The sequence below is a fragment of the Equus przewalskii genome, chromosome 10, assembly GCF_037783145.1.
Source record: "Equus przewalskii isolate Varuska chromosome 10, EquPr2, whole genome shotgun sequence".
Classification (NCBI taxonomy): domain Eukaryota; kingdom Metazoa; phylum Chordata; class Mammalia; order Perissodactyla; family Equidae; genus Equus; species Equus przewalskii.
In genome coordinates this window covers 13,106,523-13,132,753 of record NC_091840.1, presented here as the reverse complement: position 1 = coordinate 13,132,753, position 26,231 = coordinate 13,106,523, and the positions used below count along the sequence as shown (strand labels likewise).

At 39.0% G+C, this 26,231-nt stretch overlaps 1 protein-coding gene across 17 annotated transcripts in view; it reads left to right on the top strand.

Moving 5' to 3' along the window:
- Positions 1–26,231, top strand: part of CEP112 (centrosomal protein 112) — a 445,593-nt gene that overhangs the window by 199,207 nt on the left and 220,155 nt on the right. For all 17 annotated transcript variants that reach the window (XM_070560188.1, XM_070560186.1, XM_070560191.1 and 14 more), the window contains one exon: positions 5,685–5,792. In XM_070560188.1, the coding sequence (XP_070416289.1) occupies positions 5,685–5,792 (108 nt within the window). The remainder of the gene's footprint in view (positions 1–5,684; positions 5,793–26,231) is intronic.

The following is a 26,231-nucleotide window of genomic DNA, read 5'->3' as shown; positions in this document are numbered from 1 at the left end:
ACACTCAGAGAGGAGAGAAGACTTGAGTCACCCTGAAGATTGACCATTTAGATGAGGAAAAAAATATGAAAGGCTTTCCAGATAGCGTGAAGAGCAAAAGGCTGAAGAATCAAGAACAGCCAGGGCTTGTTAGGGAGATGCCAGGGCTGTTGGAGTTGAGGGAGTGTAGATTGCTGAGGACAAGTTAAGGAGCCTTCTGCTTGCGGTCTGATGTGAAAAGTCTTGAGGGAGAGAGAGCCCTAAAACCCACATCTTGAGACAAAAGAAAAAGTGGATTTGACTATGCTTCCTTTAATAATTCCTTAGCAAGTTTATTCACAACCAAAATGCTAATTACCTATGGATCAATAATCTTAGAACTCAGACCATTGAATTTGGAAGCGGATGACTTTGTATTATCAAGGTTGTGATCTTCGGTATTTACAAAGAAATACTTAGGTGCTAAATATCATGCCGTAATCTAGATACTCCATAATTCTAGAAGTGTAAAAACCAGAAACTGAAAAGTGTTTTTCGGTAGCAGTGGTGGGTGGTAATATGTGTTTTGTTCTGATCCAGTGAAATTGACTGCTTTTTATTGAACATCTTCACTCCTAGAAACTTAAAGTTTAATCGTGTCTTAATAAATGCATTTGAATGGTTTTTTTTTTTCCAATGTAACATGAAAAACTGTGAAGGAAGCATTTTCATGGTTCATTTCCCCTAAGATTCATGTTTTATCTTAGTGCTTACCAAAAGTTAACCTGAAAGAGAGCATGGCGTACAAGTTGAAAAGAAGAAATACCTCAAAATATCAATGAAGCAGAATAATAAGTAATATAATGTAGCCAGAGATAGAATGATTGTCACATTAACTGACAATTACCTCAGAAAAAATATTTTCCAAACTTAAACCAGGGGTAGAAAGACAAATGAAATACTGCACTATTTTGAATAAAAGGTACCATTTTCGTGTTACCGATATAGAGACCTTTTTCACTGCTGTATGTAAGACTCTCCTATCACATATAAAACAGCATCTGATAAGAGCAAGGACCATAATATATCATTTATTTAATTTCCTAAGCAATAGAAAACGTTAGATTCAACACTATTTTATTTATTTTGTCTGTTTTATAAAGAATTTGGGGGGCTAGCCCAGTGATGGAGTAGTTAAGTTTGCATGCTCCACTTCCGTGGCCTGGGGGTCACAGGTCTGCACACCTATGCATGGACCTATGCACTGCTCATCAAGCTGTGCTGTGGCAGTGTCCCACGTGCAAAATAGAGGAGGATTGCCGCAGATGTTAGCTCAGTGACAATCTTCCCCAAACACAAAGAGAAAGATTGACAACAGATGTTAGCTCAGGGCCAATCTGCCTCACCAAAAAAAATAAATATAAAAATAAAATTGGCACTATTAAATATTGAAAGTTGTTCATTTAGCAAATTTCAAACCAAGTTCAGTACACTGTGTCTTTTTTTTTTTTCATTTGATTAGTATTTATTGAGTCCCTATATGTGCCAGGCAGTGTGCTAAAAGGTTCAGATACAGGAGTGAACATGAGGTTGCATTCCAATGGGGGGAGCAGACATTAAAAACAGCCCTAATGAATAAGTAACTTATGTAGTGCACCTGAAGGTGATGTGTCCTATGGTAAAAGGGAACAGCAAAGCAAGGAAAGGGAGACTGAGAGGACTGGGGGCTGGGCTGCTATTTAAAATAGGGTGGTCAGGGAGGCCTCAGTACAAAGGTGACATTGGAGCAAAACTTTAAGACTTTGAGAAAGAAGCCATGTGAATATCTGTGGGCACCGGGGGGAAGATTCTAGATCCCAAGGTGAGAGCATTTCTGGCATGTTTTAGGCCTAGCAAGGAGGCAGGTGGGCTGGAGTGATGGGGGTGGTGGGAGTGGTGGGGGTGGTGGAGGTATGGCGCAGTAGGATGAACTGAGAGGTGTACCTGAGGCTGGGTCACGTGAGGCCTCGCAGACCAAGGTGGAGTCTTTGACTTTCACTTTTTTATAACGGCTTTGTTGAGAAATAACCACATACCAACAATTCCCTCGTTGTAAGCATACAATCCAGTGGCTTTTAATATGTTCATAGAGTTGTGCAACCATCATTACAATCAAATTTAGAAGATTTTATCACCCCCGAAAGAAACCCCATACCCTTTAGCAGTCACCCCCGTAAGCTCCTCTCACCCTAGGCAACCACTAATCTACTTTCTGTTTCTGTGGATTTGCCTATTCTGGAAATTTATTATAAATGGAACCGTAAGACACGTGGTCTTTTCTGACTACCTTCTTTCATTTAGCATGCTGTTTTCAAGGTTCAGCCATGTCGTAACATGTATTAGTACTTCGTTCTTTTTTATGGCTGAATAATGTTCCATTGTATGCATGAACCACATTTTATTTATCCATTCTTCAGTTGATGGATATTTGGGTTGTTTCCTCTTTTTGGCACTTATGCATAACACTGCTTTGAGTATTTGTGTATAAGTTTTTGTGTGGGTGTATGTTTTCATTTCTCACCTAGGAGTGGAATTCCTGGTGCATATGGTAATTCTATGTTTAACCTTGTGGGGAACTACCAAACTCTCTTCCAAAATGGCTACACCACTTTGCATTTCCGCCACCAGTGTATGAGGGTTCTGATTTCTTCACATCTTCAACAACACTTGTTACTGTCTGTCTTTTTGATTACAGCCATCCTGGTGGGTGTGAAGTGGTATGTCATAGTTGCTTTAATTTGAAATTGCCTAATGACAATGATGTTTAGCATCTTTTCATGTGCTTGTTAGCCATTTGCATATCTTCTTTGGAGAAATGTCTTTTCAGTTCCTTTGCCCGTTTTATTTTATTTTATTTTTTTTGAATCACCATTTATGTTGTGTTTAAATTTTAAAAAGTTGTGGTAAAATACTTATAAAAATTACCATTTTGACCATTTTAAAGCATACAATTCAGTGGCATTTAGTACATACACTGTGTTGTGCAACCATCACCACTGTTTAGTTCCTGAACATTTCCGTCACCTCAAAAGGAAACCCCGTACCCAGTAAGTAGTCACTCTCCATTTCTCCTTCCCCCCAGCCACTGGAAACCACTCATCTGCTTTCTGCCTCTATGGATTTGCCTATTCTGCATATTTCATATAAATGGAATCATACTATATATGGCCTTTTGTGTCTGGCTTGTTGCACTTAGCATGTTTTCAAGGTTCATCCATCTTGTCATGTATCAGTACTTCATTCCTTTTTAGGATTGAATAGTATTCCATCATATTGATATGCCACATTTTGTTTATCCATTCATGAGCTGATCCTTTATATAAAAGTTTTTTATCTTTTTTATTGAGGTAACATTGGTTTATAACCTTACATAAATTTCAGGTGTACATCATTATATTTAAATTTCTGTGAAGATTACATCATGTTCACCACCCAAAAACTATTTACCACCTATCGCCATACATGTGTACCCTGTCACCCTTTCGCCCCTCCTCCTGTCCCCCTTCCTTTCTGGAACCACCAATCAAATCTCTGTATCTATATGTTTGTTTGTTGTTGTCGTTGTTTTTATCTTCTACTTATGAGTGAGATCATATGGTATTTGACTTTCTCCCTCTGACTTATTTCACTTAGCATAATACCCTCAAGCTCCATCCATGTTGTTGCAAATGGCCAGATTTCGTCTTTTTTAGCTGAGTAGTATCCCATCGTGTATAAATACTACATCTTCTTTATCCATTCATCCCCTGATGGGCGCTTAGGTTGTTTCCAAGTCTTGGCTATTGTGAATAATGCTGCAGTGAATATAGGGGTGCATATATCTTCAGACATTTGTGTTTTCATATTCTTTGGATAAATACCCAGCAGTGGAATAGCTGGATCATGTGGTAGTTCTATTCTTAATTTTTCCATACTGTTTTCCATAGTGGCTGCACCAGTTTGCATTCCCACCAGCAGTGTGTGAGGGTTCCCTTTTCTCTACATCCTCTCCAACACTTGTTATTTCTTGTCTTGTTCATTATAACCATTCTGATGGGCGAGAAGTGATATCTCTGTGTAGTTTTGATTTGCATTTCCCTGATAGTTAGTAATGTTGAACATCTTTTCATGTGCCTGTTGGCCATCTCTATATCTTCTTTGGAAAAATGTCTGTTCAGATCTTTTGCCCATTTTTTAATTGGGTTCTTAGTGTTTTTGTTGTTGAGATATATGAGTTACATATTTTGGATATTAATCCCTTATCAGATATATGGTTTGCAAATAGCTTCTCCCAGTTGTTATGTTCTCTTTTCATTTAGTTGATTTAGTCCTTTGCCTGGCGGAAGCTTTTTAGTTTGATGTAGTGCCATTTGTTTATTTTTTCTTTTGTTTCCCTTGCTTAGTCAGACGTGGTATTTGAATAAATGCTGCTAAGACCGACGTCAATGAGCGTACTGCCTGTGTTGTCTTCTAGAAGTTTAGTGGTTCCAGGTCTTACATTCAAGTCTTTAATCCATTTTGAGTTAATTTTTGTATGTGGTGTAAGATAATGATCACCTTTCATTCTTTTGCATGTGGCTGTCCAGTTTTCCCAACACCATTTATTGAAGAGACTTTCCTTTCTCCATTGTCTGTTCTTGGCTCCTTTGTTGCAAATTAGCTGTCCACAGATGTATGATGTTATTTCTGGGCTTTTGATTCTGTTCCATTGATCTGTGTATCTGTTTTTATGCCAGTACCATGCTGTTTTGCTTGCTATAGTTTTGTAGAATATTTTGAAATCAGAGAGTGTGATACTTTCTGCTTTGTTCTGTTTTCTCAAGATTCCTTTGGCTATTTAGGGTCTTTTGTTGTTCCATATAAATTTTAGGATTCTTTGTTCCATTTCTGTGAAAAATGTTGTTGAAACTTTGAAAGTGATTGTGTTGAATCTATAGATTGCTTTAGGAAGAATGGACATTTTAACTATGTTAATTCTTTCAATCCAAGAGCATGGAATATCTTTCCATTTCTTTGTGTCTTCTTCAATTTCTTTCAACCATGGTCTTTCACCTCTTTGGTTAAATCTAGTCCTAGGTATTGTATTCTTTTTGTTGAATTGTAAATGGGATTGTATTCTTAATTTCTCTTTCTGCTGCTTTGTTGTTAGTGTGTAGAATTGCAACTGATTTTTGTGTGCTGATTTTGTATCCTGCAATTTTACTGTATTTATTTATTATTTCTAATCGTTTTTTTGTGGATTCTTTAGGATTTTCTGTATATAAAATCATGTCATCTGCAAATAGTGCCCATTTAGAAATTGAATTTAATTGCCTGTTTATTATTGAGTTAAAGAGTTCTTTATATATTCTAGGTACAAGTCCCTTTTCAGATACATGTTTTGCAAATATTTTCTCCCATTCAGCACATACTAAGGCCTTAATAAAATCTTGTTGAATAAGTATTTGAATGTTTAAAATTATATTTCCGTTGCAGTATTGTTATAATGTTAGAATTTAGTCAATTATATTCCAATTTTTATTTCCCTGAGTTAAAACCATTAAAATATATAAAAACAAATTGATGTATATTTCATTAGTTTTTCATTATTCACCATTAGGACAGGTGAGGTGTTTAAAATCGTCATTTTAATGAATGAACAAATTACTGAAACATGGAATACAATTTTTTGTTTAAAAAATTTAATATTTGATTTTTAAATTTTATAGATGGAAAGAGTGGAAGCAGATCTAACTAGATCCAAGTCTCTTCGTGAGAAACAATCAAAGGAGTTTTTATGGCAGCTGGAAGATGTCAAACAACGATATGAACAGCAGGTTAGTCTTTCGCTTTTATGATGCCATTTAATTTTTTAATGCATGTGTAGTCTCTCTTTAAATATATCTATAACACAAAATCTCTACATGATGACAGTGTGACTAAGAACGTTATTCCCAATATATTTGAAATATTCAAAATAATATTTCTTTCAATAAAATCCAGAAACAGAGAATTTTAACTCTCCACTGGAGTCTATTCCGACAGTTTGTTAATCTGAATGTTTAATTAAAACATTTATTGTGATTCTTGGGTTCTCCTACTCCTGTTAGAGTATCAGTTTGACTTACTCATTTATTTAAGAAGTAGTTTTGGGTACCTACTGTGTACCAAGCGCTGTTGCCCACACTGGGCAGAGTAGTAAGCAGGACCATCAAGGTTTCTTTCTCACGAAGCTTACATTTTGGTGGACAGTCAGCCAATAAATAAAAAAGGAAGTAATTTCAAAGAGTGATTTGTAAAGAAGGAAAGATGATATGTCCATAGACCTTGCCGGGCGGCAGACGAGAGGTGAGTTACCAGCATTGAGAGGTGGTCAGGGAGCCTCTAAGCTGTGGACGTTTGTGCTGAGAATCTTGAAAACTAGGGAGGAGCCAGCCACGAAGTCTCTGGAAGAATAGTGTTCCAGCCTGGGAGAACAGTAAGTTCAAAGATCCTGAGGTGAGTGCAAGCTGGGAGTGTTTAAGGAGCAAACATGACGATGAAGACTGGTGTAACAGGAGTGTGGAGCAGAAGGTTCCAGCTGTGGGAGGTGACGGGGGAGAGTCAGGCTAGGACCAGGACGTGTGCGGTACCATAAGGAGCTTAGATTTTGTCCTCAACACTCTGCCTCTTATTTATTAATAAAAACAGCTTTGATTTTTGTCTTTTTAAAAATGTATTCCAGCTGATTCTTGGAACATTTAAGGTGGCTATTAATTTTTGCTGGTTTGTCTAATTTGCTTGCTTTATTTTCTTCACATCTAGAAAAATGTTAGCTTAATCACTTAATTAAGAAAATTTTTTCTGAAGACGATATTTGAACCTTTTTATTCTGGACACCTGAATAATTTTTTTTCACTATTACATTTTAATCCTTTATTAAGTGGGTACTACATCAAAAACTCATTAATCCCTTGTGATTACTGAATTTTATCCCCTCTCCTAAGTGATAGCAATTAATGGCTCACTTGACTTCCATGAAAAGGAAGTCTGGTCTGACATGTGACCTTATGGATTGTTGTGGTGGTGTTGTTTTAATCTTAAAATGTTGGTAAAAATCCCTGAGTTACTTTCATAGGAACGATGTAAAGGCAAAATAGTTACAAAGACACAAGTTGGAAAATTGGCCCTTCTTTGTCATTTTCGCTACCTGGACGGTCCTGCTCCATTCTCTCTAAGCAAATCATGCCCATCCTTCAAGACTCACCTCAACCTCCCATCAAATGTTCCATGACCTTTCAGCCCACACCCATTTCCTCTTCCTCTGAAATTACAGCATTCATCATCTCACTATTCTGTACACTTAAATCAGTTCTTGTGTTGTAAGGTATCATATAGAGCTGTTTTTATCCAGAACATAGTACAATCTACAAGAGAGCAGAAACTTTCTCTTATATTTCTTTCAACTTCTCTTGCATTATGTTTCTATGATTGAGTTGATAATACAAATACAGTTCATTATTATTGAATTGATTTTAGTTTTGGTCAATATACATCTGTCTACTATCTGTATATTAGAAAGTAGGGGGGCCGGCCTGGTGGCGCAGTGGTTAAATTCACACATTCTGCTTGGGCGGCCTGGGGTTCACCGGTTCGGATCCCGGGTGCGGACATGGCACCGCTTGGCATGCCTGCTGTGGTGGGCATCCCACGTATAAAGTAGAGGAAGACGGGCGTGGATGTTAGCTCAGGGCCAGTCTTCCTCAGCAAAAAGAGGAGCATTGGCAGCAGTTAGCTCAGGGCTAATCTTCCTCAAAAAAAAAAAAGTAAGTAGGAATTTCAGTGTCCTTAATGTGATCACCAATGAAAACATCACTAGTTATCACCTGTTTGGTTTTATGTGTGTGTGTATTTTATTTCTTAAAAAAATTGGGCTTCCATGACTATGCATTATTAATACTATGTCGTGAAATGACTTGCTCCAAGTCACAAGCTAAATAGCTTACAGTCTTAAGGAGAGTCCAAGTTCCTGATTTCTCTGGGAGTCTTTCCCTGTTGCCAGGCTCTCTATATGACATTTCTCTGATACCTTCAGAAAGATTTAGATACTTTTGATTAAAAGGTTTTTAATAGTCATAAATATAAAAGATATATCCAATTTTTATAACCCTTGGTACCGTTTTAACATTACTTTATTATGTAGTAAATATGAAGAATGCATACCACAAAGGATGTAAGAAAACATTTGAATTGAACAAAAATGTAAACACAACACCAAAACTCATGAGATGTTGAAAACGTGGTGCTTTTAGGGAAACTTATAGCATTATATGCTTATATTAGAAAAGAAGAAAGGTCTCAAATCAATGATTTAAGCTTCTACCTTAGAAAGCTAGAAAAAGATGATCAAATTAAGCCCAAAACAACCAGAAGGAAGAAAATAACATAACAGCAAAAATCAATGAGTAGAAAACAGAGCAATAGAGGTAGGTACTATTATTATTATGTCCATTGAACAGGTGAGGAAACTGAGGAACAGAGAACAAAAATACCTTGCCCAGGGTCACACTCTTATTGCAGAGCTACAATTCAAACCCAAGCTTTCTGGATCTAATACCCTTCTCGTAACTGCTCTGCTACACTGCTTTTTAACCTCACCACAAACGAATTTGAGGGACTCTCCCAGAAAACAGTACAAAATGCCAAGAGACAGAATAGGTGAGAGGCTGAGCGAATCATCCAGAGGGGACGAACATCGCTGTCTGATTAGGAGTCCAAGAATGAGAACAGAGAAATGGGGGGAAGGGAAATCGTTAAGGAAATGACACAGAAGATTTTCACAGAGCTGCAGGAGGTGGGGGTGACAAGTACATCTCTGTGGTGTTGTATGCACCAAGGACAGAGGAATGTCCTAACCGGAGGTGGCAAACTGCTGATTTCAGACCCTCAAGCTTGTTTTTGTTTGCCAGACCAGAGTTTCTGAAATTAATTTTTTTTTTTGAGGAAGATTAGCCCTGAGCTAACTGCTGCCAGTCCTCCTCTTTTTGCTGAGGAAGATTAGCTCTGAGCTAACATCCACACCCATCTTCCTCTACTTTATATGTGGGACGCCTACCACATCATGGTGTGCCAAGCAGTGCCATGTCCGCACCCAGGATCTCAACCGGTGAACCCCAGGCCGCTGAAGTGGACCATGTGAACTTAACTGCTGCGCCACCAGGCCGGCCTCTGAAAGTAATTTTTGAATGAGTTCTTACCATTTAAAAATACATGGTTTTATACAAAAATACAAATTTTGGGCTTATCTTGCAACATTAGTAAATCTGGCAACTATAGGCCCACATTTTCCCGTATCAGCCATCAACTGAAGTGGAGAAACAGTTCGCTTCTCTGTGTAAGGCTGGTACTTGTCTATTCGCTGAACGTTTTTCTCTCCATGTGTTTTATAGACACTGCTTCACACAGTTATGTTATAGGCCTGTTCTCTGCGGCCATATGAATTGAATCTCTCTAAAAATTTCAGAGAAAAAACAGACCACCTACAAAGGAACAGGAATCAAACTGATTTCAGACTTTTAATCAGCAAAAGGAGATCCTCAAAGAGAATGCCTTCAAAATTCTAAAGTCAATTGACTTATCCAATCCAATTATCTATCATGTGAGCAGCACAAAGAAACTCCCAGACTTGGACTCACAAAGTTTACTTTCCATGTGCCCTTTCTTAGGAAGTTATCGAACGATGTTTTCTAGAAAAACAAGAGAGTAAACGGAGGAAAATGAGGATTTGAGATCCAGCAATTGGAAGAGCAGTGGGGGAAAGTGGTGGAATGATAGCTGTTCAGAGGCCTCCCAGGCAGTGCAGGAGGATATCTTGGTTTTGCTTTGATAAACATGATCCCAAGTCAGTGGCTTGGAACGACAAAGGTTTATTCTCGCCCATGCCACATGTCCTGTGAGGGTTGGCTACAGTCTGATCTATGTCACGTCATCTGGAGTCCAGTTTCCCAAATGAACTATTTGGAACATTGCGGTGGGGAATGGCTGAACACACGCTGATTCTTAAAGCTTACTCAGTAGTAAGTACAGTGGTACACCCACTCACATCCCATTGGCCAAGGCAAGTCGCGAGACCCTGCCTGTGGAATCCTCCTGCAGGAAGGGGCATCACGAGGAAGAGCATCAAATAGGGGTAAGCATAAAACCACTTACTATGATTAGAAAATGTAAAAAAAAGGAGAAAACGTTGGAACTTAATTCTAGAAATAGTCTCCATCGAGCAGCACAGGTGTTATGACATTGGACCAGTAAAGAAAGAAATGTAATCTGAGCAAAATGGGCTTTTCAATGAACAGTATATACTAGTCATAATAATTAGATGTCATTTATTGGTGTTCAACTTTCAGAACTAATTTATGGTTACAGAGCAGAGCTTAAAGATTGTCATCCTTGCTATTGTAACAGTGAAGGTAAGGGGTGACATAGGTATGGAATTGGGAGAAAGGGATGTAAGGACAGAAAGGGGGAAGGGTGGGCACTGAGGTGTCAGTATTATGAAGTGGGGTTTTAAGGTGCTGCTCAGGTAATGAAATAAGACTTGGAGGGTTTCGTATAGTTCTTAAAGTTACAGGTTTGACCAGTGGAGGAACTGAGAAGAATGACGTAGCTATATTGAGACGAGTGGAAAAGAGGAGGCGAGGGAGTGTCAATGAGTTGAGTCCCATGTGCCATAGTAGAAAGCCTGCACACAATGCCTCGATGTGGTAAACTAAGAAAGAACTATACACATGTTATGTAGAGGTATGGAACAACTGCCACAAGAAGGAAAGCAGAAATAGTTAAAAAGAGTGGGATGGGGCAAAGGCCTGTTTCTTTTCATTGTAAGATCATCATTACAGTTTTAATTTTTAAAATCATTTATCTGTATTCTATTGATTAAAAATTTAATTAATATAGTCTTTAATGCAAAAATTTCATTTCTTGGAACCTAGCCCATAGAAATATTTACGCATGTGCAAAAAGGATATGTGTTCATGGAGGATTATTTGGAATAATGTAAAAAAGTTAAAGCCAATGATTAAATAAATTATGCTAAATCTATACTGTGGAATACTATGTACTTAAAGACAATGTTAAAGACATTGATAGAACTTCGTAGGAGCCAACATACACAGGTTTCTGAGGCATAATTTTAAGCGGGGAATACAGTACATCACAGCACAATTTTTGTATTATGATCTCGTTTATGTCAAATTATAACATTTATGTGTCTGTATCTTATAGTTAGATATGTAAATTTCATTTTAAAATTCTACAAGTTTACACGTGTCTATGGAATGGGCTTTGAATTATGGGTTAAAGTTATGATAAATCGAGACTTCCATTGTATGCTTTAAATAAACTTTTTCCTTTAAAATTTCACAATAAGCATGTGTCATACATTACTTGCATAATGAAAACATTAAAGTTATGAATGCTAAGAAACAATAGAGTAGATTAAATATAGAACATTTATATTATATTCTATAGCATTTTAAGTGGATAATAAATTTGCATTAATGAAATACAAAATCAATTCAAACAATTTATATGCAGTACAGAATTACCTGAGAGGAAAAGCCTAAAAGATAAGAAAAGACATAGATGAAAGAACATTAGCTGATTATTTTATTTTTGAAGGCACCAAAGTATGGATAACTTCAGATTTTCTAACTGCAAAAGCCAGTGCAATAGAATTATTTTATCAGCATCTGAAAACAAATGGTGTAATGTAAGAATGAAGTACCTAACTTCTGATTAATAGATGATGGCAACTGAAAGTCATTCTGACATATACCAACTTAAAAACATATATTTCCACTGAAACACACTTTCTCTAAAGAGCCGTGGAGGATGTTCTCCAGAACTTTAGTACTGGAATGGAGGTTGCTTGGGAAACTAACTTCAGAAACTAGACGTAGAAACTTTTATCAAGAAGTAGAGCCTGTAAGTGGGGACTGGGAGTAAAAGGGAAACTGAGGTAATAATTCATCAAATATAAATAAGAATATTAAGGAAGGGCAAGAAATGTTGCTTGTTAACATGTTATAGTTACAAGGTATAATTGAGGTGATTTTGGGGTTAAAAGCAGTATTAGAAGCACTAATAAAAACAAGAAAAATGTCAGTTCCTCCTGATTTGCATTTATTTTGTGATTGTTTTGGTACAATTCTGGCTTTTTAAAGTTGAACACATTAGAAAATTCACTGAAGAAAATTAACATTTGACTAAATAAAAATTGTTATAAGTTAGAAAAACAATATTTGCAGCAAATATGGTGGGCAAAGAGTGATTTTATTAAATTAATAAATTTGTAACAAAATAATTAGCATATAAAGTAATTATTACAAATCATAAGAAAATCATTAATGTCCTAATAAATGACCTGGCAAAGAAAAGAAACAGAAGAAATGAGTCACGTAGAAGACCATGTAGAAGCATCTTCTGCTCTGGTGTTAATAAAAGTGGAAGTCAGAATGAACAATGATGTACCATCTACACATGGCAAAGGGTTAGTAAAATTGGTACTTTCATATTTTGCTAGTGGCATTATAAATTAATGCAGCCTTTTTGGAAAGGATTTTGGTAGTGCCTACCAAGAGTCATAAAATATGTTTACACCCTCTGGCCCAATTATCCTTAACCTTGAAAATCCACAGAAATATTCAAACAATGACGTTGATTACTTTTTGGATGATGGAATCATGGTTGATTCTTCTTTTACACCCTGACTTTCCACGTTGTGACAGTGTCTTTATTAATGCGACAGTCACTTTTTTAGTGTAAAAAGGCATTCATATAAACTCATATGAAAGAATATTAAGCTTCAAAGGCTGTTCTCAGAATGATAGATTAAAAACTCTACCAAATTTTTGTCTTTTATAGTCTTAGTCAAAAATACTTAATAAGGAAAATTGACTAATTGTTTAAGGAATTGATGCCAGTAATAGAAACCATACACTTTTGCATCAATTCTTTTGTATTTCGTTTCATGAAAAAGAGATAAATGATGTAAATGTTATATAAATGTATAACAGGAATTTTAAAAAACTCACGAGGATCCCTCTGGTTGGTGCAGGTTTCACCCGTTTTTATTCTTCCTGTGTCTATAGGCCTGTTCAATAGAATTGATGTTGAGAATGAAGATCCCAGGGGGTAACTAAGAAAAGATAAAGGCAGGAGTATGTGCTAGTAGATTTTAGGAGAATATTTATCAATGTGATAGTATATAAACTTTTTTAAACCTTTTTTCAGCGGAAAATTCTATTAACTGGAACAGTATTCCCCCAGCCACTGCAAATTGTTAAGGTTTTTACTGTGAAAGTTTATCATGAGAAAGGATAGGTGTACAGTAGTGGTCCCTACAAGCCAGCACGAGTGCACTAAAATGAAGCCGATTAAGCTCATTTCCTTCTTTGAACAGGGTGGCCAGCTGGTAGATAAGGAAAGAGAAGTGGATGTAATATATCCAGACTTCACTGAGCCATCTGACAAGGTCCTTCACGAACGCAGTATGGGAAAATATGGTTTGGATACTGGTACGTTTATGTGGTTAGGTGATAGTTCAAAGGGCCATCTCTGGGGGACTGGTGTCAACTAGTGAGATTTGTAAGTGTGTCACTCACTGGATGATGATATAGAAGTAAAGTTTCCTGCTTCTTAGAGTTCAGAGGAGGAGTTGGCAAATAGGATTTGAAAATCCATTTTCTGAAGCTTTAAACAGCTGAAATTAAGAAGATTAAATTTATTGAGGTTGAATATAAACTTCCATGCTTCAGTTTAGAAAATCATCTGCAAAAAATATGAGGCAGGGAAGGGGGCTATAGGAGATGGGGATGGCAAGGAAGAGAGAAAGAAACGCCAGGGACAGTGGGATAACAGAGGTGACAGAGGGCGTCCCAGTATATTGTTTACATATCGGGTCACATAAGGAATAAGTCAATTCTGCTCACCACATTTTAAGTAGGACACTAACAAACTTGAACATGTTCAAAGGGGAGTTTCTAGAATTATAGAACAGTTTGGAGCTATGACAGAGGGAATATTTAAAAGAATATGGACATTTTGCCAAGAGAAGACAAGACTAAGGAGAATTGCATATCTATGTACTTTTAAATTCAAGGTCTGTAATACAGGAGATGTTACCCTTGGTCTGTGTGATGATAACCATAATAGCCAACAGGGAGTAGGACCTACTTTGGGCCAGGTACCGTTTCTACCCGTTTTACATGACTTCAGCCATCTTCACAGTAATCTGTGAGGCAGTTACCATTATTTATTATTCCCATCTTCTAGTTGTAGAAACTGAAGCATAGCCAATTAAGTTTCTGGTCCAAGGTCCCACACAGTTGATAAGTGATAGAATCAAAGCCTCAAGCCGAGCCGCGCTCTTGGCCTCCACTCTAAACGGACTCCCCATGGAGCTCCAGGGAGCAGAAAGTGAACCCGTGTGTAGATGGCACTGTGAGGAATATTCTGAGTCATTTCAAAGTAGTTCTTTCCTGAAGAATTACTCAGATGTGTAAAGGTTTGTCTTATGAGAAAGTAATTTTCCAACATGAGCGTGTTGAAGCAGCTGTCGGGAGCGCTGAGGAGGGTCTGTGCCTGTGAGGGGCTGTCCTACCGCTCACTGCCCTTCCAGAGCCAACGTTCCGTGACTCTGTTCCTTTGCCTGATTAGACCCTCAGCCCCTCTGCGTGTCTCCTGTGTAGATGTCTCTGGTTCCACCACCAACTCAGTGACTGACGTACCTGTCTAGCTGGGTTTCCTTATTTCAGGGCTTCCACCTACCTGCTCAGTTGCCATTCAAGTGCAAATGTGACAACTTTCCTATTCATTTCCCTTACTTTTCTCTAAAATGTAAAATCTTCAATGTAATGGTGATGGCATTTCAGGCTGAAAGGGGATTTAGATGCTGATCACCCAGGGCCTTGCTTCTCAAATTGGGGTAGGTGGTCCCCAGGCTAGTGGACAGCTGCCAGGGTGTATGTGAAGCTACAGACATGTTTCCTGGAGTGTTGGATTCATGAGACTAGTTTGTGGGAAAGCAAAGTAGTTTTACTATTGAAATAATACTCATATTAAAACAAACATAGACTTCCCTGTTTTGTAAAATGCAAAGTTCTCATGGATTTTTAAGATAAAATAGGACATTTCAAAGAAACTTCCAGTTGGCAGAGGCTGCTTCAGGCTATGCCCTCAGATCCCCCAGGGGGTACTATTCATTTTTGCTGCTGCTGGGGGTACTTTGGTGGAAAAGTTTTAGAAGCACTTATCCGGTCTGATCCTCACATTTTATAATGAGGGAATTCACATCCAGAGGAAATGAATGACTTGTGCCTCTGGGCCTCAGTTTCCTTACTGAGTTTTAATTTTTGAGCCCCTCCCACATAGAAAGCATCATGCCAGGAACTGTAATGAAGTAAAAAAAGCCAAGTGGTATTTTAAAATATTTTAGCCAAAAATGCAGGCATAAAGTGTGCAGATGCTGAGGGAAAAACATCAAACACATGGGATAAACCCTCACACAAATATCCTGTAAAGCCCAAGCTTTCATCGAGATTTCCTGTTTCTTTCCTGTATAACCCACTGGAACAAAAAGACAATTCTAATTGTCTTTTCACAAACCTCATTCAAACTGGAAACAACAAACCAGGCATGCTAGGATTTCCTGAACCATAGAGATTTTTTTGGCAATGGCATCATATCATTCTTTAATCTTATATTTTATATCTTTTCTTTTCACTACAAAGCCCTTAAAGGAAAATGCAGTTCAACAGATAAGCAAGTGGTCAAATTCTCCAGAAAGAATAGATACTTATTGTTGATGATGATAAAAAACACTGAGGGGCCAACCCATTGCATGTTACCATTATCTGAAACTTAAAATATTTTGGTAGCAAAGACAGTAGTAAAGATAAGACAGAAAGATACCAGATTGGGGAATTTTAAGATCAGTTGAGATATTTAAAAAGCAGATAGCATGCGGTTCCCAATTTTACCTTTATAAATATTTTAGTTTTTAGTTATCTAGATTTTTTAGGTAATGTAGCCTAAAAGCAGGCCTTGTAGAAATTTGACTATTTAGTCTCAACTGGAAAAGGATACAGTAGAAAGCAAGAGACAGAGAAAACAGAGGGGAGATATTCCCTGGGACAGGTTCCCAGGAAGTGGGAGATGTGTGGCTAGGACCCCCAGCACAGGCGGTGCTGGCCTCAGAGAGGAGGGGCAGGCATCTGCTGTGACGAGTGGGAAGAGGCGGGGCGGACAGGTGCACAGAGGTGTGTAGATCTGCAGTAGGAAAATGAGGACGTTCTTGTTACTGGGGGCTTTTCTCTGTGAGATAGGAGGCAAGGCCGTTTGCGGAGACTGGAGGAATTATTTGAACAGGAGAGCTGCTGGCAGTGGGAATTGTTTGAAATTATTTTAGTGATGGCATGACTGATCTGACTAGAAAAATTTGGTAAAATTTCTTTTTGGCATTGAAGTCCCAGGTGAGGTTAATGACCATGAATCTTCAAAATGGATGTTCATATGGTTTATTGATTTCTAAATGTGAGTCCACTTCTCTGTGTACCTCGTATGCTCCTGTTCTTCTTTGTCTTGTTCTTCTTGCTCACCTTATTGTACTCTTTTTTTAAAGTCTTTTGGCTTGACTTTCCTTTTCCAGTTTGTAATAAATAATTTTTGATGCTCAACTACATATCAGCCACTCTGCTCCTCAGTTGTCATCAAGACAAATGCAGTCCCTGATCCAGTGGTGCGCCAAGTCTTTCAGATTATTTCTTCCCATACTCACCTAATCCAAGGAATGCAGCCATGCCACAGGTACAGATTGCTCCTACGGGCAACAGCCAAACTGCCAGCTTTCTGCACATTTGGCTGCCAGGATCAGAGACCCAGGCCGTAAAGCTGCAGAGCCTGGACCCATGGGTCCAGGCCAAGTGTTGGAGGCCTGGGTTTATAGAATGGGCTTTGATACTTGGTGAAAGGTACTCAAGGCTGGGCCTCCTCTTCCTCTTTTTTTTCTGGCTTGGAATTTTTCTCATCTAGGTTAAAACAAATGGCACCTTTATCTCAAGTAAGAATTCGGAGGGAAAAGATGAACACAGTTCTTTTCAGTAATTGTAATATGAAGTGTGTATTGTTTTGTGTTAGGCAGTCTTCATTTTAAACATGTTTCCTAGCTAGTGATATGACTAAGTGATGGTTCTCATTCTCTAGATGCGTTAACAATCTAGAATAGAAATAATATCATTCCAATGATTCGTTATTTAACACATGTTTATTGAGCAACTGCTTTGTGCTAAACACTGTTCCAGGTGCTTAGGATATGGCAGTGAACAAAATAGAGTCTCTGCCCTTATGGTAGAGTAGACAACACCACCATCACACACACACACACACACACACACACACACACACACACTCTTTCTCTCAAAATACAGTGTAAGGTAAGGTAATGATGATTGCTATGAAATAAAGCAGTATCCTGCTTTGTGAGTGAAGGGGTTATTTTATATGAGGTGGTGGTTTCGTATAAGGTGTTATTTTAGATAACGTCAGTGAAGACTCTGTAGAAGTGATATTTAAATTAAAAACCTGAATGAAGTGAAGGAGGAAACCATACAAAAATCTGAGGTGAGGAAAGAACATTTCAGGCAGAGGGAATGGGTTGATGTGTGGCTGGAACGCAGTGAGCTGGGGAGAGAGTGGCAGGAGTGGGGGTGAGCAGGGGGCAGGCTGTGTCTAGTTCTAGAGGCTGTGGTCGGGACTTCAGGTTTTACTCTGAGTGTGATGGGAAGCCATTGGAGCCTTTGAGCCAGATCTGGTTTGCGTCTTAAAAAGATTTCTCTAGCTGCTGTGTGGAGCATTGATCGTAGTGGAGGCAGGAGAGGAGGCAGGAAGGCTGGTTAGGAGATGACTGCAGTAGTCTGGCAAGAGATTACCGGGGCTTGGACCAGGTAGGAGTCGGGGGTGGGGAGGTAATGGCAAGTAGTCAGATTTGGGATATATTTTGCAGGCAGGACTTGTTAATGGATATGAAGTGGAGGGTGAGGGGACGAGGGAACTCCAACATGACTCAGAAGTCTTCCAGCTGAGCAACCAGGTGAAGGTGGTGACAGACACTGACACATGAGTAGAGAGAGGAAAGAAAGGAAGTCACACGACTGAGCCCAGGGAGACATCAATAGTTAGATGGGGAAGAGGTGGAGGAAATAGCCAAGGAGACTGAGAAGGAGCAGCCAGAGGGGTAGAAGGAAAAAGCAAGAAGGTGTGATTTCCCGTAAGCCATGTGCAGTAAGTGTTTCAGGAAGGAGGAAGTGAGTAACCAGTTGTTTCAGGTACTGCCAAGAGGGGAAGTTAGATGGAGGCTGAGAACTGACCATTGGATTTGGCAAGAAGGTCTTTAGCCACCTTGACAAGACCAGTTTCAGTAGAATGTGGGAACAAAAGCCTAAATGATATGGGTGGAGAGAGAATGGAACGTGAGCAACCCTTTTGAGGAATTTTGAAAGAAAGAGGAGCAGAGAAATGGGGTGGTAGCTGCAGGGGTATGTAGGGTCAAGGGGAAGTTTTTAAAAAATGAGGTCCAGTAAAAACATATTTGTTGATTGAGAATGATCCAATGGAGAAGAAAATGTTGATGACGCAGAGAGTGATGGGATAATTGTGAGAGCAACATGCTCGATTTGGCCATGGGGATAGAATCCAGGGCACAGATGGAGGGCCTCGCTGGAGACAGCAGCAGGGCCAGCCAACCCTTTCAAGCATAGGACCAGCAGAGACTACGCAGGTAGGCAAGTCAGTTTGGATAAGGAAGAGGAAGTAGTTCTCCTCCGACTACTTCTGATTCTGCTTTTTTATTGCTCCTGAATGCCATGTTCCATTCAAAATTATGAACAGTTATGTAGCATTGCAGTAGGTGACGGGAGGAAAGTACAAAGACGGTAAAGACAGTCTTATACTGGAGGAGTTCATTAGGTGGTTGGTCTGTTTGTTCTTCTAAATTTCACACTAACTGGGAAACTGATGATTTTTATGTTTTATGTTCATTCAACAGCAGTGATGTCCTAGACTACAATGAACTGAATGTATTTTAGAAAAACAGACATAAAGTAAAATAAACCAAAATTAAAATATACAGTCAAGACATGTTTTTCCCAAAAATGTTGAACTCTGTCTACGAGGGTGTATTCTCAGTTAACGAATTGTCTCAATTTGAGTGGCTTGAATTGACCATCATTAAACCATGAAGAAAAATCTTCGTGAAGCATTTGACTCTGAATCCTTCCTGGGTTTTAATTGAGATCTGGCAGATAAAAAATAGTAGCTAATTTTTCAAAAGTTTTAAAAGCTTCATAATACTTACTTACCTGGCACCTGTAAGCGTGTTGAAAGGGAGAGAGAACCGCAGAGACCGGTCCTTGCTTCCAGCACGTGTGTCATCTCTCAGCTTGCCTTCAGGATCCTGTTGTGCTTCCGGCCCTCAGTCCTCGGTAGATCCTGAGCTTCAGCAGGCATTTGTCGCCGGCTGTCGACGGTTGACTGAGAGGAAAAGGAATGAAGACACACAGTTGCCGGCAGGCCCTTGTTCCATCTCTGAAGCAGTTAGAATGATAACATTAAACTTTTAAATAAAGAGAAGTTGCATGGCTAAACTGACCTGTTGATTGACAGATTTCATGGATGGCTCTTTTCGTTCTAGCAAACATCTAACCCTGGAACCACATGGTCACCCACAGATGACAAATTCTATTTCTGCTCTTGACATACTGCTGAAGTTTTACTATTTTTTTGGTGCCTGTTTCTATTAAGATGTTGTTCAGAACTTCAGACCATACTGTGGTATTTTCTGTGCTAAAATGTGTTTTTTACTCTGACTGCAAAGACTCAGAGAAAGTTGTTTATGTCCTTAAATTTATCTTTAAGGGAGTCTTTGTCTCTCATGCAATGGAATGTCCAGTAGCACGTTTTCCGTTATACACACTGCAATGAAAAGAAAAGCTTCCAACATCTTTTAGGAAGGACACAAGGTCAGTCTAGTGAAATGGTGCTAACTTTACAGTAGACTCTGTCCCTCTGGTGCTGAATTTCTGGAACTCTAGAGACTTTGGTAACTTATTTTGACATTTTAAATGTGTTATTTTGCAGTGCAAATAGGGAACTGCTCAGAGACATAACCTGATGATAAGTCCATATCTCATTAAGTGGAAAAAACCAGGGCTTGATGAACCTGTCTTTTAGTGGGGATCTTAATGCCATGAGTCTTGTCTACTATATACAAGTAGTACTAAATTTCACAATCAAGAAGCAAAAATTTTCCACAGGGAGCTCTTGAGTGGGGTGTGGGATGATAAGGAAGTATTACCTGGCAGGCCATATAGAAAAATTCTTGTCTTTTAATGGCCAAGACTTTAAAGCAAATTGCCCCTTGAGCTATTATTAGTCTGATGTATATAATTGTTCACAATATTTGACCTGACTCTCTCTCTTTTTAAAAAATGTAGCACCTTTACGATAGGTGGATTTTACTGGGTGGTGAGTGGTCTTCCCCACTCCTCTAGTGACACTGATCCAACGTGGAGATGCCAGAACTGCCTTGACATCGTATTGAGGAAGAGGTCAAAGTCTCAGGAAAATGAGAATATTGGGGTCATTTTGTTACCTTACACCAGATAACCTACCCCATGGGAGGGCCTGGAAGATACTGCCTTCACTAAGGTCCTGAGGAATGCACTGACGGTGGGGGCGTCAATGTCATTGAACAGCTCTGGGGGCTGCCTCTATGCCAGGGTATAGGAGACCCTGCTATGGAACTAGGCTGCCTCCTTTCACTAGGGTGGTAGAGCTCCAAAATGGCAGACTCCAGGTAGGGCACTGAAATGTCAGAAGGAAGGTAGAAGTGATTCCTGTAATGGGCAGCAAGGCTAGAATGGGGATCAAGGTGTCTTGCCCTGCAGGGATCTGTGGCGACAGTGAATAGAACATGTTGTTCTGAGGGATAAGATAGACAGAGGCCAATGAGAGTACTATTTGTGCAACATCAAGAAAAATGTCAAGGGCTGGCAAGTACACTTTAGACAGTTCTCTACTTCAGTGGAAAACCATGGTCCTTCATCACATTTCCAGATCTAAGTTCACAGTTCACAGACCCAGAACCTGTGTGTTTGAAGGGAGACCATGTCCCTTGATAATGGCTCTTGTGATGCTATGACAAGTAAATATTCCTCTAAAGGGATCTGTTGCCATTTGACATGGTAACGGCACACAATGAGAAAAGCAAAAATTCTAGTAAGATCTTATTTTCCAGAAATGACTATTGTTAATCTTGTATGAGTATCATTCCAGAAATTTCTATCAGAGATAGATAAATAGAAGGATAAGTAGATATATAAACAAAAACAATTTTTTAGAAATGGGACTATGCTATATTTGCCACTTTTATTAAAATATTTAATTTTATATGAAATGAGCTGAAATAAAGAAACAAGGGAAACTTAAGGAATTTCTGAAGTTTAGAAAAATATTTCTTTACCTTATGAGATATGATTACTTAGAACATTCAAAAATAAATATTAAAAATGCATTGAGGTTAGAGTCATTTTTAAATTTTATGGTTCAGTTTTGAGAGCATTGGTTTACTCCCTACTATAAAAAAATAAAATTAACGTGCTTATACTTCCTTCCACTCACCCCTACCACTCTATTTTGTCAATTATAGTATCATTGATACGTTGTTGAGATTTATAACATTTATATTCTGTTCTATCACCATAATTCTCATAGTTATATAGAGTGAGTTTGTTATGTAAATCAGTTATATGCTGACCACCAGGACTTTGTGTGTGTGCGCGTGTGAGAAAGATTGGCCCTGAGCTAACATCCACTGCCAATCTTCCTCTTCTTACTAAGGAAGATTAGCCCTGAGCTAACATCTCTGCCCATCTTCCTCTATTTTATATGTGGGATGCTGCCACAGCATGGCTTGATGAGTGGTGTGTAGGTCCATGCTGGGGATCCAAACCTGTGAACCCCAGGCCACCAAAGCAGAGTGTGTGAATTTAACCGCTATGCCACAGGCTGGCCCCTACAGTGTGCTTTTTTGATATACACATTCAACTCTTCATTCATTTCAGGGAAATTTTCTGATACCATATCCAGTATTCATGGGGTTTCTTTCTATTTTCTCTCTACATTATTTTCTGTCTCCTTCATGGGCTTTTTTACTATGATTATTTCAAATCTTTTGTCTGTGTTAGTGATTCGATTTTCAACCACGTTTATTCAACTCATTGCCATTTCTAATTTAGAATTAATTTTGTGATGGGTTATTTTGATCTTTGGTTAATTCTGTTGTTTTATCTCCTTGTCTTTGAGTTATTCTTTCATTGCACTCATGTTCTTATTAAGTTTTCCTATCACTCTAATTGTTTCTAATTTTCAAGGTATGTTTTGCTCCCCTCCAGAATAATGGCCCTTCCATCCTTCCCCCACTCCACATTTTTGATAAGTTAGTTTTTACCTGATATAATATTTTTTACAGTTATCTAGATACTTTTTTCCTTTTTCTTGCTTGGGCTTAAAGTGGGCAGCTCTGTCCACATCTACTGTTTGTTTTGATGTAGTATGCATGAATTCTCTTTCACTCCTTCTCTGCCTTTATTTTCAGCCTGTCTGTCTTCCTCAGAGTTTCAGTTTGAGGGCATAGGTATTTTGTTTCATTTCCTTTGCTACAGCTTGAGATTAGGATAAAGATGGAGAAGGAAAATTTAGCTGGGGCTCTCAGCAACTTTTTGTTAGAGAAACTGATATCTGCTATGTCTTTTAACATTTTGTTCATGTCCAACACCAGAATTTGCTCTCTCTATTGGAAGGTTTTTTCTTTTTTTTCTGGTGAGGAAGATTAGCCCTGAGCTAACATCTGTGCCAGCCTTCCTCTATTTTGTACATGGGTCGCTGCCACAGCATGGCTTGACGAGTGGTCTAGGTCACTCCCAGGATCCAAACCTGTGAGCTGGGGTCACCAAAGTGGAGTGTGCTGGACTTAACCACTACACCATGGGTAAGGCCCTGGGTTTTTTCTTTTTTTATTGGAGCTTTGAAGCCTATGCTTCTATTAGGGAGAATCAGCCCCAATTTTTTACTTTCCCAGTTTTATTCCTCTCTTTCCAGCAGCCATTTCTACTCCATACAATCACCCTCCTTGTCCCTCACCTAGGTAGGATAGGGAAAAGGGAATGATTGCTCTGCAGTCTATTTCTCTCCAAAATTGATGTATTAGAAGATATTCCTCAGTGCTATTTCAACTCAGCAGTTCTGCCTCTGGGGGTGGGGGTGGGGTGGGGACAGAATAGTATGTCTCACCAAATCATGTTAGAATCTTCTGTTTCTTTCCTTGACTACCACCGTTTGAAATTTGTGGCCAAGATGATATCCCTCTTTTCTTGTTTGGTTGCTGCCAGTGAAGGTTCTTTTTTTTTTTTTTTTTTTAGCATTGGTTTTGTTCTTTTCACAGTTTTTAGCTATCTTTACCCAGAAGTTCCAGTGCCAGGTGTGTTCAGTATGAGGCATAGGTTGGAATACAGTTATTACCTTATTGCTAAAACTGTTCCAGCAGCAGCTGTGACCGCCTATCAGGGTGTGATAGCGAGGATTCATGGGTTAAGATGAACGTCGTACTGGGTAGGCTCTCCATCTCTCCAGACTCTTCAACTTTCATAGTCTGTTCACTTGAAATTCGAGCAGTTACCACTGAGTCGCAGGGCCGATCTACTAGAGCTCCTAACTGGACGTCCTCCACTCCCTCCTTCGCAGCCAGAGAAGACGGAGGGCCCCCTCCCTGCTGTTGACAGCTTTAACCCTTCTTATACCAAGGCTTGGAGAATATAGATTTTTTAAATTTGGTTACATTTGAGGTTATTTTAGTCAGTATTTTGTCCATAAATCCTCCTTTTTAACTTGTTGGATGCGTTCTACCATCTTCTATAGTTTATATTTCTGATTTTGGAATTTCTGATGTTGAGGTGTGTTACTGAGATGTGTTGGGCTTCTATGTGTTGTGTATTAAGAAGTAACGACTTCTTCCATTTCCTTTGTCTTTTTGTTTATAAGATTATTAAAAGGTGTTCAGGCCTCATTTGCTAGCACTAATTTCACTCTAAAATGGTTACCAGAATTAAAATATGTATTCCAGCACCCCAGAGACTTGGCTATCTAGTGCTTCTGTCTTGGTCTTTCTCAGGCCTGGAATGAGCTCCTGCCCTTGGACGCTTACCTGAAGCCTCAGAATGAGCACATCAGCAACAGATGGCAGAATGATTTAGTCTGTGGTGGATGGCTATGCCCTCAGGGACTTCAGAACTTCAAAACTTGTCTTGAACTTCATGATCAGTGTGTATGGGGGGTAGCATAGCGGATGGAGTAGGACCCCTATTCATCTTCTATTTTGACATACAAAAATGACAATTTCATGCGAGTCAACCTAGTAGTTCCTAGGCAATAAAGCCATTTTCTCACCCAGTGCACAACCCACAACCCCCAACCCCCAAGCCAGCAAGCCCAGCATCTCAGGGGACTTCCGGATGCTACCAGATGCTTGCATGTGAGAGCTAATCACTTCCCTTGTTCCTGAAAGACATGCCAATCTGTTTTAATACATGTAGAGTGGGCACATACCCAGTACAGTTATCTGGCCCACAGCTCAGTGCTTTTGGATTAGGGAACTTGAGTCTTTTCCTCCCATATTACAGGGAGCTCTTTAGCTGGCCTTAATTAAGCAGTTTCTTGGTTATAGTGTGTCCTCTTCCCTCTGTAGCATGTATTATGGATTCTGGACCACTTAGACTTAGAGACCTCTTTGACCATTCAGCATTCATCATTGTGGATGCTGTCTGCTTTTACATTCTCCACATTTTGCATGATTTACCACCTCCTGGCCACCATTAACTCCATTAGACATTATTGTTGGTCAACCAAAAGTATCCGGTGGTCCAAGGTAAAGAAGATATGCTACTTCATGTTCACCTTTGAGATCCTTCACATGTTCACCTTCACATCCACAAGTGAAGGACTGAACTGGAAAATCCAAAGAACGTTTTTTTTTTTTCCCGTGGGGAAGATTGGCCCTGAGCTAACATCTGTTGCCAGTCTTCCTCTTTATGCTTGAAGAATATTGTTGCTGAGTTAACGTTTGTGCCGGAGTTCCTCTATTTTATGTGGGATGCCACTGTAACGTGGCTTGACGAGCAGTGCCAGGTCTGTGCCCAGGATCTGAACCTGTGAACCCCAGACCACCAAAGCGGAGTGCATGAACCCAACCACTACACCACTGGGCCGACCCCCAAAGAAATTTTTTGAACATTTACTTACGTGGAGTGGGCTAAGGACCAGTGAAACCTTGAATTTAAACACAGATCCACCTTGACAGTGGTCTTTGTGGTTATGAATACCATCATTAAGATGTTCCTAGAACATTAGGGTATTTCTCCTGGACTCTACCGTTTATCAGGAGAAGACACACCTGCCAGAAGATGCTGACAGTGAAGAAACCTAGGCGAAAACCAGAAAGGGTTCATACATCTAGAAGTTGCCCAAGTAGTGTTGAATTGGGCAGACAAACCTAAGCTATTTCACTTTAAAAGGCTCCAGCAACCTTGAGATTTGTTCATTAAATAACATCATTGAACAACAGGCCCTGACAAAGTAACTAATAATTTATGAGCATCTGTCTTTGGGCTTGAAATTTCATTATCTCTATTTCACTTTTTCCTGATTTTTTAAATGAGTAAACTGAAATTTGAACATGAGCAGGGTCATTGATCAGTCCATCAGAATCTTCAGATAACTCAGAGAAAGTTCCTATGGAAGTGCATCGTTGCTAGAGAGTAGAATGAGCAGCTCCATCACTAACTATCTCATACCAGGAAAAAATTCTATCGTTCTTCTGCCTTAATTATAGGTCAACTGGTTACTTTTCCCTACAGTACTATGAAGTATTTTGCTGTCTGTCAGTTTTAAATCACAACCATAATCCCAATTTTTCTGAGGCTTTTGAGAATCAGATCTCAGTAGAATTTTCCATTTCCTTTCAGTGTGTCACATAGTTAAATGATTTTAACTAAAATTTATAATTTTATCGTAATAATGCTTGATAGTTTAACACTGAGTAGAAATAATAACATGTCCAAGAACTAAAAATGTTCTAACTCAATAATTCATAGACTTGGCTGCCTGAAAAATGCAGTAATATCAATAAAATT